The sequence below is a fragment of the Zea mays genome, chromosome 3 (assembly GCF_902167145.1).
Source record: "Zea mays cultivar B73 chromosome 3, Zm-B73-REFERENCE-NAM-5.0, whole genome shotgun sequence".
Classification (NCBI taxonomy): Eukaryota; Viridiplantae; Streptophyta; class Magnoliopsida; order Poales; family Poaceae; genus Zea; species Zea mays.
The window spans coordinates 229,139,201-229,153,623 of NC_050098.1; the positions used below are offsets into that span (position 1 = coordinate 229,139,201).

Sequence of the window (14,423 nt, forward strand, 5' to 3'; positions counted from 1 at the left end):
CGGCTCGGTCCACCGCGTCCTCCGGGACCAGTGGCAGGGAAGGCTTGTGAAACCCCACCTCCGCCATAATGACCGCGTCAGAAAAGGTGCGCCACGTCGTTCAAATTCGTATCCTTTTCCTGTTCCTCTTTCTCTCTCTTGCTACAGGGACCGAGAAAGGGGATACTCTGAAAGGCATCCTTCTCCGCGAAGGAAGCGGGCCCCGAGCCCCCCTACTGATCAGAGGTTCGAAGGCTGGCCCCTCGGAAGGGTTCGACAGCCGTCTCAGAGCACTCGGGCTCCGAGCCCTCCTACTGATCAGAGGTTCGAAGGCTGGCCCCTCGGAAGGGTTCGACAGCCGCCTCAGAGCACTCGGGCTCCGCGTCCACCACTGGTCAGAGGTTCGAAGGCTGGCCCCTCGGATGGGTTCGACAGCCGCCTCAAGCCACTTGGGCTTCGCGCCCACTACTGATCAGGGGTTCGTAGGCTGGCCCCCGAAGGGTTCGACAGCCGCCTCAGAGCACACAGAGCGAGGGATGACTCTGGGTACGTTCAATAAATAGTCGAGGCTCGGGCTACGCTCCCGAGGTACTCTAGGACATTTCTGAGACCAGCAGGAGCGATTTTGTAACAGAATCCCATCAGAGGGAGGCATCGAGCCCTCGGACCCTATCAAACGGGACCGGGTCCGGCAAATCACCTGCAGGTACTTTTGAAGCGCGCCTCTGGGCCACTAGCCGACCCTTATCGAACGGGGCACGGGCGTCCACTCGGATCACCCGCTAGCAACTCACTGGAGACACCATGTTCGGCGCCCTCCGAGGGAAACATGGCGCTTTCCCCCTCCTCCTTGCGGAAAGGCGATGCAGGGGCATATGAAAAAAGTCGAGTCTGTCCTTGACCGTCTTCTCGCTCTGTGCGGAGACTCGGGGGCTGCTCTCGCAAACCCGGCTCTGGCCAAACCGTTGACAGCGTCAACATACCAGCCCGAGAACTTGGAACCTGACTATGCACCCGGGTTACGGCCAGTTCGCATAAGGGAACAACCAGACCGGTCGAAGCATCACGAAACGCGCTAAGACATCAAAGGAGTCAAACCACTCCTCCGAGGCCTCGGGGGCTACACCTGGCGGGTGCGCTAGCGTGCACCCACCGGAACGAAACGCAACCAAGAAAGGCTGGTCCCCTTGCAAAAAAGTGCGACAAAAGCCTCCAAGCGAGTATCAACACTCCCTTCGAGGCTCGGGGGCTACTGTCGGGGACCATAATTAGGGGTACCCCCAAGACTCCTAATCTCAGCTGGTAACCCCCATCAGCACAAAGCTGCAAAGGCCTGATGGGCGCGATTAAGGTCAAGGCTCAGTCCACTCAAGGGACACGTTCTCGCCTCGCCCGAGCCCAGCCTCGAGCAAAGGCAGCCGACCCCGGAGGATTCATGTCTCGCCCGAGGGCCCCCTCAAATGACGGACACACCTTCGGCTCGCCCGAGGCCCAGTCTTCACGGAGAAGCAACCTTGGCCAGATCGCCACGCCAACCGACCGTATCGCAGGAGCATTTAATGCAAGGATCGACTGACACCTTATCCTGACGCGCGCTCCTCAGTCAACAGAGCCGAAGTGACCGCAGTCACTTCGCCGCTCCACTGACCGACCTGACAGGAAAATAGCGCCGCCTGCCCTGCTCCGACTGCTGTGCCACTTGACAGAGTGAGGCTGACAGCAGCTAAGTCCAGCCTCAGGCGCCATGGGAAGCTCCGCCTCGCTTGACCCAGGGCTTGGACTCAGCCTTGACCACGGAAGACGGACTCCGCCTCGCCCGACCCTAGGGCTCGGACTCAGCCTCGGCCTTGGAAGGCGGTCTCCGCCTCGCCCGACCCAGGGCTCGGACTCAGCCTCGACCCCGGAAGATGGACTCCGCCTCGCCCGACCCCAGGGCTCGGACTCAGCATCGGCCTCAGAAGACGGTCTCCGCCTCGCCCGACCTAAGGCTCGGACTCAGCCTCGACCCTAGAAGACGGACTCCGCCTCGCCCGACCCCAGGGCTCGGACTCAGCATCGGCCTCGGAAGACGGTCTCCGCCTCGCCCAACCCAGGGCTCGGACTCAGCCTCGACCCCGGAAGACAGACTCCGCCTCGCCCGACCCCAGGGCTCGGACTCAGCCTCGGCCTCGGAAGACGTTCTCCGCCTCGCCTGACCCAGGGCTCAGACTCGACCTCAACCTCGGAGGAGCCTCCGCCTCGCCCGACCTCGGGCTCGGACCCGCCACGTCACAGGGAAGGCCATCATTACCCTACCCCTAGCTAGCTCAGGCTACGGGGAACAAGACCGGTGTCCCATCTGGCTCGCCCCGGTAAACAAGTAATGATGGCACCCCGCGTGCTCCATGACGACGGTAGCTCTCAGCCCCTTACGGAAGCAAGGAGACGTCAGCAAGGATCCGACAGCCCTGACAGCTGTACTTCCACAAGGCTCAAGCACTCCTCCGACGGCCACGACATCACATGAACAGGGCGCCAAAACCTCTCCGGCTGCCACGACGGCATGTACTTAGGGCTCTAGCTCCTCTCTGCTAGACACGTTAGCACACTGCTACACCCCCCATTGTACACCTGGGCCCTCTCCTTACGCCTATAAAAGGAAGGTCCAGGGCTCTCGTACGAGAAGGTTGGCCGCGCGGGGGAACGGGCTGGCGGACAGTCTCTCTCTCTCTCTCTCTCTCTCTCTCTCTCTCTCTCTCTCTCTCTCTCTCCCTCGCGGACGCTTGTAACCCCCCTACTGCAAGCGCACCCGACCTGGGCGCAGAGCAACATGAAGGCTGTGGGTTTCCCCTTTTGCTGTCTCTCCCCCCTTTGTGCTCCATCTCGCGCCGACCCATCTGGGCTGGGACACGCGGCGACAATTTACTCGTCGGTCCAGGGACCCCCCCGGGGTCGAAACGCCGACACTTTGCAATAAAATGACCGGGCTTACCACACTTGTAGCAAACTTTCTTGGAGCGGGGCTTGTAATCTTTCCCCCTCCTTTGCTTGAGGATTTGGTGGAAGCTCTTGATGATGAGCGCCATCTCCTCATTGTCGAGCTTAGAGGCGTCGATGGGTTGTCTACTTGATGTAGACTCCTCCTTTTTCTCCTCCGTTGCCTTGAATGCGACCGGTTGTGCTTCGGGCGTGGAGGGGCCATCTAGCTCGATGATTTTCTTTGAGCCTTTGATCATCAACTCAAAGCTCACAAAATTTCCTATCACTTCCTCGGGAGACATTATTGTATATCTAGGATTACCACGAATTAATTGAACTTGCGTAGGGTTAAGAAAAACAAGTGATCTAAGAATAACCTTGACCATTGCATGGTCATCCCATTTCGTGCTCCCGAGGTTGCGCACTTGGTTCACCAAGGTCTTCAAGCGGTTGTACATGGCTTGAGGGTCCTCGCCTTGGTTGAGTCGGGACCGACCGAGCTCCCCCTCGATCGTCTCCCACTTGGTGATTTTGATCACCTCATCTCCTTCATGCACGGTCTTGAGTACGTCCCAAATCTCCTTGGTGCTCTTTAGTCCATGCACCTTGTTATACTCCTCTCGACTTAGAGAGGCGAGGAGTATAGTGGTGGCTTGAGAGTTGAAATGTCGGATTTGGGCGACCTCGTCCGAATCATAGTCTTCATCCCCCGGTGATGGTACCTGTACTCCAATCTCAACAACATCCCAAATGCTAGTGTGGAGTGAGGTTAGATGATGCCTCATTTTATCACTCCACATATTATAATCTTCACCATCAAACATAGGTGGTTTGCCTAATGGGACGGAAAGTAAATGAGTACGTTTGGAAATGCGAGGGTAACATAGGGGAATCTTACTAAACTTCTTGCGCTCATGGCGCTTAGAAGTTACAGACGGCGTGTCGGAGCCGGAGGTGGATGGCGACGAAGAGTCGGTCTCGTAGTAGACCACCTTCCTCATCTTCTTCTTGTCACCGCTTCGACACGACTTGTTGTGTGAAGGGGATCCCTTCACCTTGTTGGTGGACTCCCCGGATGGAGCCTTCCCATGGCTTGTGGCGGGCTTCTCGCCGGTCCCGATTTCCCTCTTGGTGGATGCTCCTGACATTACTTCGAGCGGTTAGGCTCTAATGAAGCACCGGGCTTTGATACCAATTGAAAGTCGCCTAGAGGGGGTGAATAGGGCGAATCTGAAATTTATAAACTTAAGCACAACTACAAGTCGGGTTAGCGTTAGAAATATGAACGAGTCCGAGAGAGAGGGCGAAAAACAAATCGTGAGCAAATAAAGAGTGAGACACGATGATTTGTTTTACCGAGGTTCGGTTCTTGCAAACCTACTCCCCGTTGAGGTGGTCACAAAGACCGGGTCTCTTTCAACCCTTTCCCTCTCTCAAACGGTCACTTAGACCGAGTGAGCTTCTCTTCTCAATCAAACGGAACACAAAGTTCCCACAAGGACCACCACACAATTGGTGTCTCTTGCCTTGGTTACAATTGAGTTTGATCACAAGAAGAATGAGAAAGAAAAGAAGCAATCCAAGCGCAAGAGCTCAAATGAACACAAATGTCACTCTCTCTAGTCACTATTTGGTTTGGAGTGATTCCGGACTTGGGAGAGGATTTGATCTCTTTGGTTGTGTCTAGAATTGAATGTTATAGCTCTTGTAATGTGTTGAAGGTGGAAAACTTGGATGCCATTGAATGTGGGGTGGTTGGGGTATTTATAGCCCCAACCACCAAAATGTGGTCGTTGGAAGGCTGCTGTCGCATGGCGCACCGGACAGTCCGGTGCGCCAGCCACGTCATCCGGCCGTTAGGGTTCGATCGTTGGAGCTCTGACTGGTGGGGCCTCTGGGCTGTCCGCTGGTGCACCGGACAGGTCCTGTAGACTGTCTGGTGTGCAACCTGCGCGTGCTCTGACTCTAGCGCGCACTGTAGCGCATTGAATGCGGTTGCAGTCGACCGTTGCGCGCGAAGTAGTCGTTGCTCCGCTGGCACACCGGACAGTCTGGTGTGACACCGGACACTGTCCGGTGCTTCACCGGACAGTCCGGTGAATTATAGCGGAGCGGCCTCCCATTTTCCCGAAGGTGGCAAGTTCAGCTTGGAGTTCCCTGGTGCACCGGACACTGTCCGGTGGTGCACCGGACAGTCCGGTGCGCCAGACCAGGGTGACTTTGGGTTGTCTTTTGCTCTCTTTGTTTGAACTCTTTCTTGGTCTTTTTATTGGCTTATTGTGAACCTTTGGCACCTGTTGAACTTATAGACTAGAGCAAACTAGTTAGACCAATTATTTGTGTTGGGCAATTCAACCACCAAAATCAATTTAGGAAAAGGTGTAAGCCTATTTCCCTTTCAAGGGTTCGCATAAGCTTATGCATTGCTAAAGAAATTTGTAGTAACAATCTACACTTTGTTTTGGGTTTGCGCTCTCCTTCCTTCGATGCTTATTAGTCATTTTGCCTAGAGAAGCATAAACTACCTGATTGCGAGAGGAGTTAAGAGATTGACTCACAGAGAAACCCATATGTTGATCTATATGTAGTGAGGCTTATGTCAGTCATTGTGTGCAGCATTTGGCATGCGTTTCTTGATTTTATACACTCTAAATTTGCCATTGTACTCTTTATTTCAGGTTGTTAGAGATAAAAGGACTGGCAAAACTAATGGTTATGGATTTGTGAGCATTTAAAACCCTACTGACATGGCTGCAACAATAAATGAGATGAATAGTTTGTATCTCTCATACAGGACGTTAGAAAAAATAAGCAATAATCGTTGCTAGCTACCAGAATAATAAAAATAGAACATAAGTAGTAATCGTTGCTAGTTACCAGAATACGAATTTCTAGTTGCATGTGAATGCAGACTGAACAGTCATGGCCTCAAGCCATAATCCAAGATGAATGCAGACTGAGAGTGTTAGCACCTATTTCATCGCATTGACTAATAATTATGTCATCTTAAAAGGATTGTTAGAACATATTAGAACCTTCCCTCATGATATTGGAAAAAATCCCTATACCATCTTTGTTTAGGATGTAAATATTTGTGCTAATCTTTTTGGAAGAAATATATGTGCTCAGTTACCAGTGTCGCTATTTATATTAGTATATATGAATGAGTCTATAACCTTACACAATCTCGGGCACGGGCACATAACATGTTCATACAACTGCAGAGTCATCTAGGGATCTTTAAGCTTATAACCTTAAACAATAGAACATAGATAGATTAGATTTACCTTATAGTCCTCAATGAAGAGATCAGTTCAGCCACTTCAAGTTCCTTTGAAATACCTTTATGTTCATTTGTGAGAACAAAAATAACATTAGAAGAAAAGATGAAGGTGTCTCTACTCTCTACTCTCTAGCACTGTGTATGACAGACAGTGGACTAAGAAATGATTCACCTTTTTCTAATCTAAAGAAAAGTCATACTCATAGTTTATAAAACTAAACCATACAAGCCACTCGACAGTGTTGGCTAGGATTGCTCTAATCACACAAGCCAGTTAACAAGTAGTGGCAGGAGTGTTGATTCACTGGAAGTAAGCTAAACCTAAAGCTGCATTAAAATGATCACATTAAACTTATTCACATAGCCAACAAAGCCATTAAACCCCAATAAACTGGCAGTTTCTTTGCACACCAATTAAACTGGCAGTTTTCTTGCACACCTCTGGATGACTCAGGCTTTATCTATGTTTTTCATAATCATAAATACTGGATGTCTAGGAATGCTTTCCTTGGAGTAAATGTAAAAAACAAATTGCTAGTACTTCAAAGACACAACTAAACCACTGTGATGCATCAATGCTACTTTGTGGTAGAATTATTCTGAATTCCAATGTTTATACTTCTAAATGGGCTTGATTGGATAGTTGCACATGTACGGACAGGTTGGACGCGCCCTGGCCGGCTGGATATGGTAGTTTTAGGCGTACAGACAGGTGCAGATTAATAGCTTTAAAATGACTTGTTTTGCATCCACTGATGCGGACTGCGTCTCCCATGTACAAGTAACTAAACATAAGCTCAAACAAAGTCCACGAGTGCGGTGGCCCGAGATAAGTTGATACAGGAAATGTGGTTTGCTTCACCAAATTGTTAGTACATTAGTGGATTGGATTACAAACACAACACACAAAGATAATAAAACTCTAATAACACAATGGTGAAGGTGCTCCCAAATTACAAAACACATAACACAAAAATTGAAAATGCAGCAGGTTAGGAGACAACTAACACATGCAAAAATTGATTTCTTTAACATACAACAGGGAGGTGCACAATGAATTTGCCTGATGCTCTTACATGTTAGTTTGATTACCAGGGTACTAAGGACTTGACTTGCAATGTGAAAATATTGTGGCTACCCAGAAATCATAAAGAGGTAAACCCTAAATTGTACATATGTTTCTACCTTCTTCTACCTTATATCAATTACTTATTGAGCACAAAGGAGTATATTACTTACCCTAAACTACACATACCCCTAATATAATGTTACAGGTTGGAAACAAAGGAAAAAACCAATGTGTGCCACTAATAGTTTTACCTTTCGATGATATGAAGAGAGGGCCACTCTTAAATACCTGCCAGAAAACCTTACCAAAACCTGTAAACAGATTGTCTTATATCATAATGATGAATTTGAGTGTAGAAACCATACCAAAATCAGGGTTCCTACAGATGCATGCGTCGTGGATCCACCTACACGTCCCAACTTCACTTCACATGTGTGTTGATTGTTGGTAGAACCCCTTCCATTTTATACAGGCACGCGGGTGGAGGAGCACTTTTTGCAGTAGGTCCATTAGTGGATAGCCTACAACAGATGCAATGCAATTGGAATTGGTCATGTTCTTGCTTGGTGAGAGGTGGGGATGGATATGTAGATATGCAAGCAAGGAATTAATTAACGATGTGCATAGCAGTACCCTGAGGCCTTGTTCGGTTATTGATATTACATGTGTATTGGAGTGTATTGGGTGGGATTGTGATGGATTTTGACTTGTTATGGATTTAAACCGGCTCAATCCCACCCAATACATGTGTATTATCACCAAAACGAACAAGCCCTGAAGTGTATCTGGTGGCCATGTTCTTGGCGGCCTTGCGTGCCTTGTGGCCGTCTCCTTCGAGAGCTGCTTGAAGACGAAGCACTCTCCTTTGCAGCGGATGTACAGCCCAGTCCCACCGCAGTCCGGGCACTCCTCTCCCTCTACCTGCTCTTCTCGTTCCTCATGCTGCCGCCGTGAGGCGATGCTGGGCGAGGAGGAGCGAATCAGGAGGCAGGCGGCGTCGACTGTCCCGATGAACTAGAAAGATACACATGATCCATTTCGATGAATCAGCAAAAAAGACTTCATTGATTATGCATTTGACAAATAGCAAGAAGCGCGGGGCAACAAAGCCCATCCTATCTCATCCATTTTTTTCCCACGATGGCAAGTGGCAGCTCCTGATTAGCTACGCCCATTCCTACGTGGCACACCCCAGGATTCATGTGTGATAGGCCATTGGGGCCCACGAGGAGCCACGTCAGATGCCAAGCCACCCCGGCGAGACCAACCGGCCAATCGCAGTTCAGGAAAAAGATGACCTGCTATCCAAACCCAACTGTATAAAATGTAGCTGCTGTGTTCTGTTATGACACAGCCATCACACGCATACTGCATACACAACGCAGAGCATCAGAAGCAGCTGCGATCTGATCGACATGGCTGCCGCCACCATGGCTATCACCTCCCGCGCGCTCGTCGGCAAGCCGGCGGCTGGCACGAGGGACGTCTTCGGCGAGGGCCGCATCACCATGCGCAAGACCGCCGCCAAGCCCAAGCCGGCGGCGTCCGGCAGCCCATGGTACGGTGCCGACCGCGTCCTGTACCTGGGCCCGCTGTCCGGCTCGCCCCCGAGCTACCTGACCGGCGAGTTCCCCGGCGACTACGGGTGGGACACCGCGGGGCTGTCGGCGGACCCGGAGACCTTCGCCAAGAACCGCGAGCTGGAGGTGATCCACTGCCGCTGGGCCATGCTCGGCGCGCTCGGGTGCGTGTTCCCGGAGCTGCTCGCCCGCAACGGCGTCAAGTTCGGCGAGGCGGTGTGGTTCAAGGCGGGCTCCCAGATCTTCAGCGAGGGCGGGCTGGACTACCTCGGCAACCCGAGCCTGGTCCACGCGCAGAGCATCCTGGCCATCTGGGCGTGCCAGGTGGTGCTCATGGGCGCCGTCGAGGGGTACCGCGTCGCCGGCGGCCCGCTCGGGGAGGTGGTCGACCCGCTGTACCCTGGCGGCAGCTTCGACCCGCTCGGGCTCGCCGACGACCCGGAGGCGTTCGCCGAGCTCAAGGTGAAGGAGATCAAGAACGGCCGCCTCGCCATGTTCTCCATGTTCGGCTTCTTCGTGCAGGCTATCGTCACCGGCAAGGGCCCCCTCGAGAACCTCGCCGACCACATCGCCGACCCCGTCAACAACAACGCCTGGGCTTACGCCACCAACTTCGTCCCCGGCAAGTGAGCGAGGGCATGATGCTTGCATGCGTGTACCGTAGACGTACCGTATTCCTACGTACTGCAGGTTGCACCAGTATTTGTGAAGGGAGCTGTGCGTGGGAGCCAGAGATTGTACCGCTAGTGTATTTTTGTATGCACGCCGTGGAGCTGATCAATGAAATATGCTGTAAATATATTATGTCTTCATTTATGCATACTGTACATGATTGTTCTCACGATCAGGTTGTGAGCACGTCCTAAAATACAAGGTCAACAAATAAAAAAAGAACAGAGGGAATAGATTGCAAGCGTAGCTCATGCTGACAACGACAATTGGAGCCAAATTCACGTAAAGACCTGTGAAAAACTATCTACTACGACATAAAACTCAAAACCCATGCATCCAGAAGATCAAAACTAAATTTATTGTTTGGCACCACTAAAAATTGTCTCTGCTCGAAGGCTGACTGTAGTGTACCCTAGACGTACGTATTCCTACGTACTGCAGGTTGCACCAGTATTTGTGAAGGGAGCTTTGGGAGCCAGAGATTGTACCGCTAGTGTATTTGTATGCATGATGTGGAGCTGATCAATAAAATATGTTGTAAATATATTATGTCTTCATTTATGCATAATGTACATGATTGTTCTGAGGATCAGGTTGTGAGCACGCCATAAAATACAAGGTCAACAAATAAAAAAGAACAAAGGGAATAGATTGCAAGCGTAGCTCATGCTGACAACGACAATTGGAGCCAAATTCACGTGAAGATATGTGAAAAACGATCTACTACATAAAACCCTAAACCCATGCATCCGGTTGTAGTGTAAAACAGTATTTTACACGACCATATATACGACCTGCTGGAGCTAGTCTAGCCATATGCACGACCTGCTGGAGCTAGTCTGAAGAAGTGAAGTGACTACATATCCCCTCCGGCAGACATGGCCACTATTGAAGCCTAACGGTCACACTGACTGACTTGTAGCAACTTGTGGCACTTGAGAAGTTCTTACAATTACATCGATCTCAACAGTCACATGAGTGGCAAGAGAAAATTACAAATGCATGCAAATACCTCTCTGCCTATCTGAACGGCACCACACGATGGAAATGGTAGCTCAACTGATGTAATACCATAAACGCATACCACATACCGGTGTTACTCCTTCAGAGCCTTCTTCAGGAGTCCTTATGGGTTTTCTTTGTGGACCTTGTATTTTGATTGTGTTATTGTTAGGAATAAGGTCTTTGGTGAAAGGTCCATATATTGACACAAATCATTGTCTAGGCATGCTTTGAGGGAAAAGGTCTAGATCAAAGTCAAAGCTTAAGAAAGTGAAACTCCTGGCTAAGAAACAAGCACGGAGCTTTGTATAAAGGAAAGGGGTCAAAGCTGGTAGAGAGCCCAAAGTGAAGCAAAGCTTCGGTGCCTCCGAGGTCACGCTTCATAAAAGGGGGAGAAGACGGTCTCTGGAGAGAGAGAAAGGCATGTTAGAGTTGAAAATGATATAATTGCACCCCTTCAATTATGCAGGGTGATTGTGTAATAGAAAGGCTATGGTTATAATTTCATATGAAGATGTATACCGACAAGACCCTATATTGATAAAGCTTCGAAGATAGATAGATGAAGCCTCTAAAGAGTTGTATCGCAAAGATCTACAGCAAAGGCAAAAATAAAGCAGATGCTAGAACATAAGCACTTCATTCAAGAGGACGCAAATTCCATTTACTAGAGCGCATCTCCACTTTCAATGGACCTCCAAGCAACCCCTTGGCCTGCTATATATAAGACACCCCAACTTCCTTCGTATGATGGGAAATTAGACCCCGTCTTATGAGCTATGAAACCAACATTGCATCGTTCAGCAATAACACGGTGGTACTGACTAAATCATTCATCATGGTTGTAAGAGACATAGCTCGAAACTGGTACGTATAATTTAAAATGAGGAGCAAGCCAAACCACAACAAATAATCATCGTAAGTTTGTATTGATACAGGTTTATTGTATTAAGACCCAACATAGATTGGTGTTAAATATGTTAAATAACCCTAGTTAGGGTTATGTGGGCAAATATCGGCTTTGCTCTTAAGGGGTCTCACATATCTATATAAGGAACATGTACACCCCTTCATATTATAGAGATCAGAAAGAGGCCAGAGGCCCAACCCTATATCTTGTGTCTCGTGTGTTTACTCTGTCGTGCTTATTGGAAGGCAGACGGGTCTTCTACAGCTTCTTGCGTATCTACTGCTGACGGGAGGGAAGGGAGCAGATCTGGTGATCTGTGGTAACGTAGTTCTCAATACGTTATCAGCACGCTCTACCTCAACGTTGCTGCGGGGTCAGATCTGCATCAACTCTTCGTCAAGCCGGCAGGTCTCCCGGCCTCGCCGAACTGTCCTACGCGACAGGCTTCGATTCCTCCAAATAGTATGCTTTTTTCAATAGTAGGTTGTATCTACTGTTGGTGGTATTGTTCATCTGGTATTGTTTATGTGAAAAAAAATCGTTGTTGTGTAAAACTATCTATTGGGGCCAAATTCACGTGAACAGAGGGAATAGATTGCAAGCGTAGCTCATGCTGACAACGACAATTGGAGCCAAATTCACGTGAAGACCTGTGAAAAACTATCTACTACATAAAACTCAAAACCCATGCATCCAGAAGATCAAAACTAAATTTATTGTTTGGCACCACTAAAAATTGTCTCTGCTCGAAGGCTGACTGTAGTGTAAAACAATATTTTACACAATCATATGTACAATCTGCTGGAGCCAGTCTAGCCACATGCATGACCTGCTAGAGCTAGTCAGAAGAAGTGAAGTGACTACATATCCCATCCGGGCTCCGACAGACATGGCCACAATCGAAGCCTAACGGTCACACTGACTTACTTGTAGCAACTTGTGGCGCTAGAGAAGTTCTTACGGTTACATCGATCTCAACAGTCACGTGAGTGGCAAGAGAAAGTTACAACTGCACGAAACTACCTTACCTCTCTTTGCCCATGTGAACGACACCACCAGACGATTGAAAATGGTAGCTCAAATGATGTAATACCAGAAACGCATACGACATACCAGAAACGATACTCCTTCAGAGCCTTCTTCAGGAGTCCTGATGGGTTTGCTTTGTTGACCTTGTATTTTGATTGTGTTATTGTTAGGGATAAGGTCTTTGGTGAAAGATCCATGTTGACACAAATCATTGTTCAGTCATGCTTTGAGGGAAAAGGTCTAGATCAAAGTCAAAGCTTAAGAAAGTGAAACTCCTAGCTATGAAACAAACATGGAGCTTTGTATAAAGGAACGAAGCCAAAGCTGGTAGAGAGCGCAAAGTGAAACAAAGCTTCGGTGCCTCCGGGGTCGCGCTTCGGAAAGGGAGGGGGAGAAGGTCTCCGGAGACAGAGAGAGAGGCATGTTAGAGTTGAAAATGACATAATTGCACCCCCTTCAACTATGAAGGGTGATTGTGTAATAGAAAGGGTATGGTTATAATTTGATACGAAGATGTATACTTGTACGATCCTATATTGACAAAGCTTCGGAGACAGATATACGAAGCCTCTAAAGAGTTGTATCGCGTGAGAAGGGAAGAAGATCTACAGCAAAGGAAAAAATAATCAGATACCTGAACATAAGCACCTTCTTTCAAGAGGACCAAAGCTACGCAAATTTCATTTACTGCAGCGCATCTCCGCTTTCAAATGGACCTCCAAGCAATCCCTTGGCCTGCTACATATAAGACACCCTAAACTTCCTTCGTATGATGGGAAATTAGACCCGAAGTAGCGTCTTATGAGCTATGAAACCAACATTGCATCCTTCAGCAACAACACAGTGGTACTGGCTAAATCATTCATCACGTTTGCAAGAGACATAGCTCAAAACTGGTACGTATAATTGCAAACAAAAAAGAAAAAAAAATGAAAACTAAATCGTAAAACTCTATTTGGGCCAAGGGCCACCGGTACTTGTCTGGAGCACGCGTTTGGGCCGTAAACTCTGCCCTTTGCAACATTTCGGTAGACTGGACCGAAGGACAACGGGGAGGACTCGACTCCAGGAAGTCCAGCTTGCTTGCTAGATCTGTGGCCCGATTAATAGTTTAATACGGCCGTCAGCCATCGTCGTAGTCGTCGTAGATGTAAAACCCATCGAAACTGAAATGAAGATAGAGCAGCACTGGCTATATATTGAGAGAACCCACAAATCGATTCATCATCATATAATAATAATAATAATAATAATAATAATAATAATAATAATAATAATAATAATAATAATAATAATAATAATAATAATAATAATAATAATAATAATACTAATAATAATAATAATAATAATAATATACGGGTAAGTTTGTCATATTTTGAAGGGCGTACGTGGAGATCCGTGGGAGCAGGGAAACTGATTTTTTTTTTATCAATGTCAAGTTATATTGGTGAAATCTAGTAATTAGAATGCGTTGATAGATGGTAGTAATAAGTGTATGGGCGTATACCGTATGCAAGTCCACTGGGTATGCGTATGCGTATGCGTATGCGTGGCAGTACTGCATCAATTGATGGGCAGCAGGGCCAACAAGTGCGCTGCGCCAATGGTAGCTAGTAGGTGCACCTCGTGCCGCGCCTGAGGAAAAAAAAACTGTAGCGCCCTGATTAAAATCGATCGACCAGGAGACACACGAGTTATGGGTCAGGCACTGTAGCTATACATCGCAGCAGCACGCTGCGCCTCTCTAGGCCCAGCTGCATGCATGCATGCATCGCATGGAGTGGAGTGGGATATGATGATGAGGACAGGCAAGCGGATGCGGATCCCTCCCAAGTCCCAACGGCCAAGTCCCGGTAGTTAGCTGGAGTACTTAGCTAGTTGGCCGTGCGAGTTGCGACGACGATGCAGTGCAGCAGCCAGAGTAGCACACAGGCAGGAAAC

General features: G+C 48.7%; 1 protein-coding gene across 1 annotated transcript; it reads left to right on the forward strand.

Annotated features, from left to right (window-relative positions):
* The first annotated feature begins 8,629 nt into the window (after window positions 1-8,629).
* LOC103651578 (chlorophyll a-b binding protein of LHCII type 1) lies at window positions 8,630-10,085 on the forward strand. Its single transcript, XM_008677229.3, has one exon. The coding sequence runs from the start codon at window positions 8,705-8,707 to the stop codon at window positions 9,497-9,499; it is 795 nt and encodes a 264-aa protein (XP_008675451.1). The 5' UTR covers window positions 8,630-8,704; the 3' UTR covers window positions 9,500-10,085.
* Window positions 10,086-14,423: the final 4,338 nt, after the last annotated feature.

Coding starts and splice junctions, on each gene's coding strand:
- LOC103651578 (XM_008677229.3), top strand. CDS start 8,705: ATGGCTGCCGCCACCATGGCTATCACCTCCCGCGCGCTCGTCGGCAAG.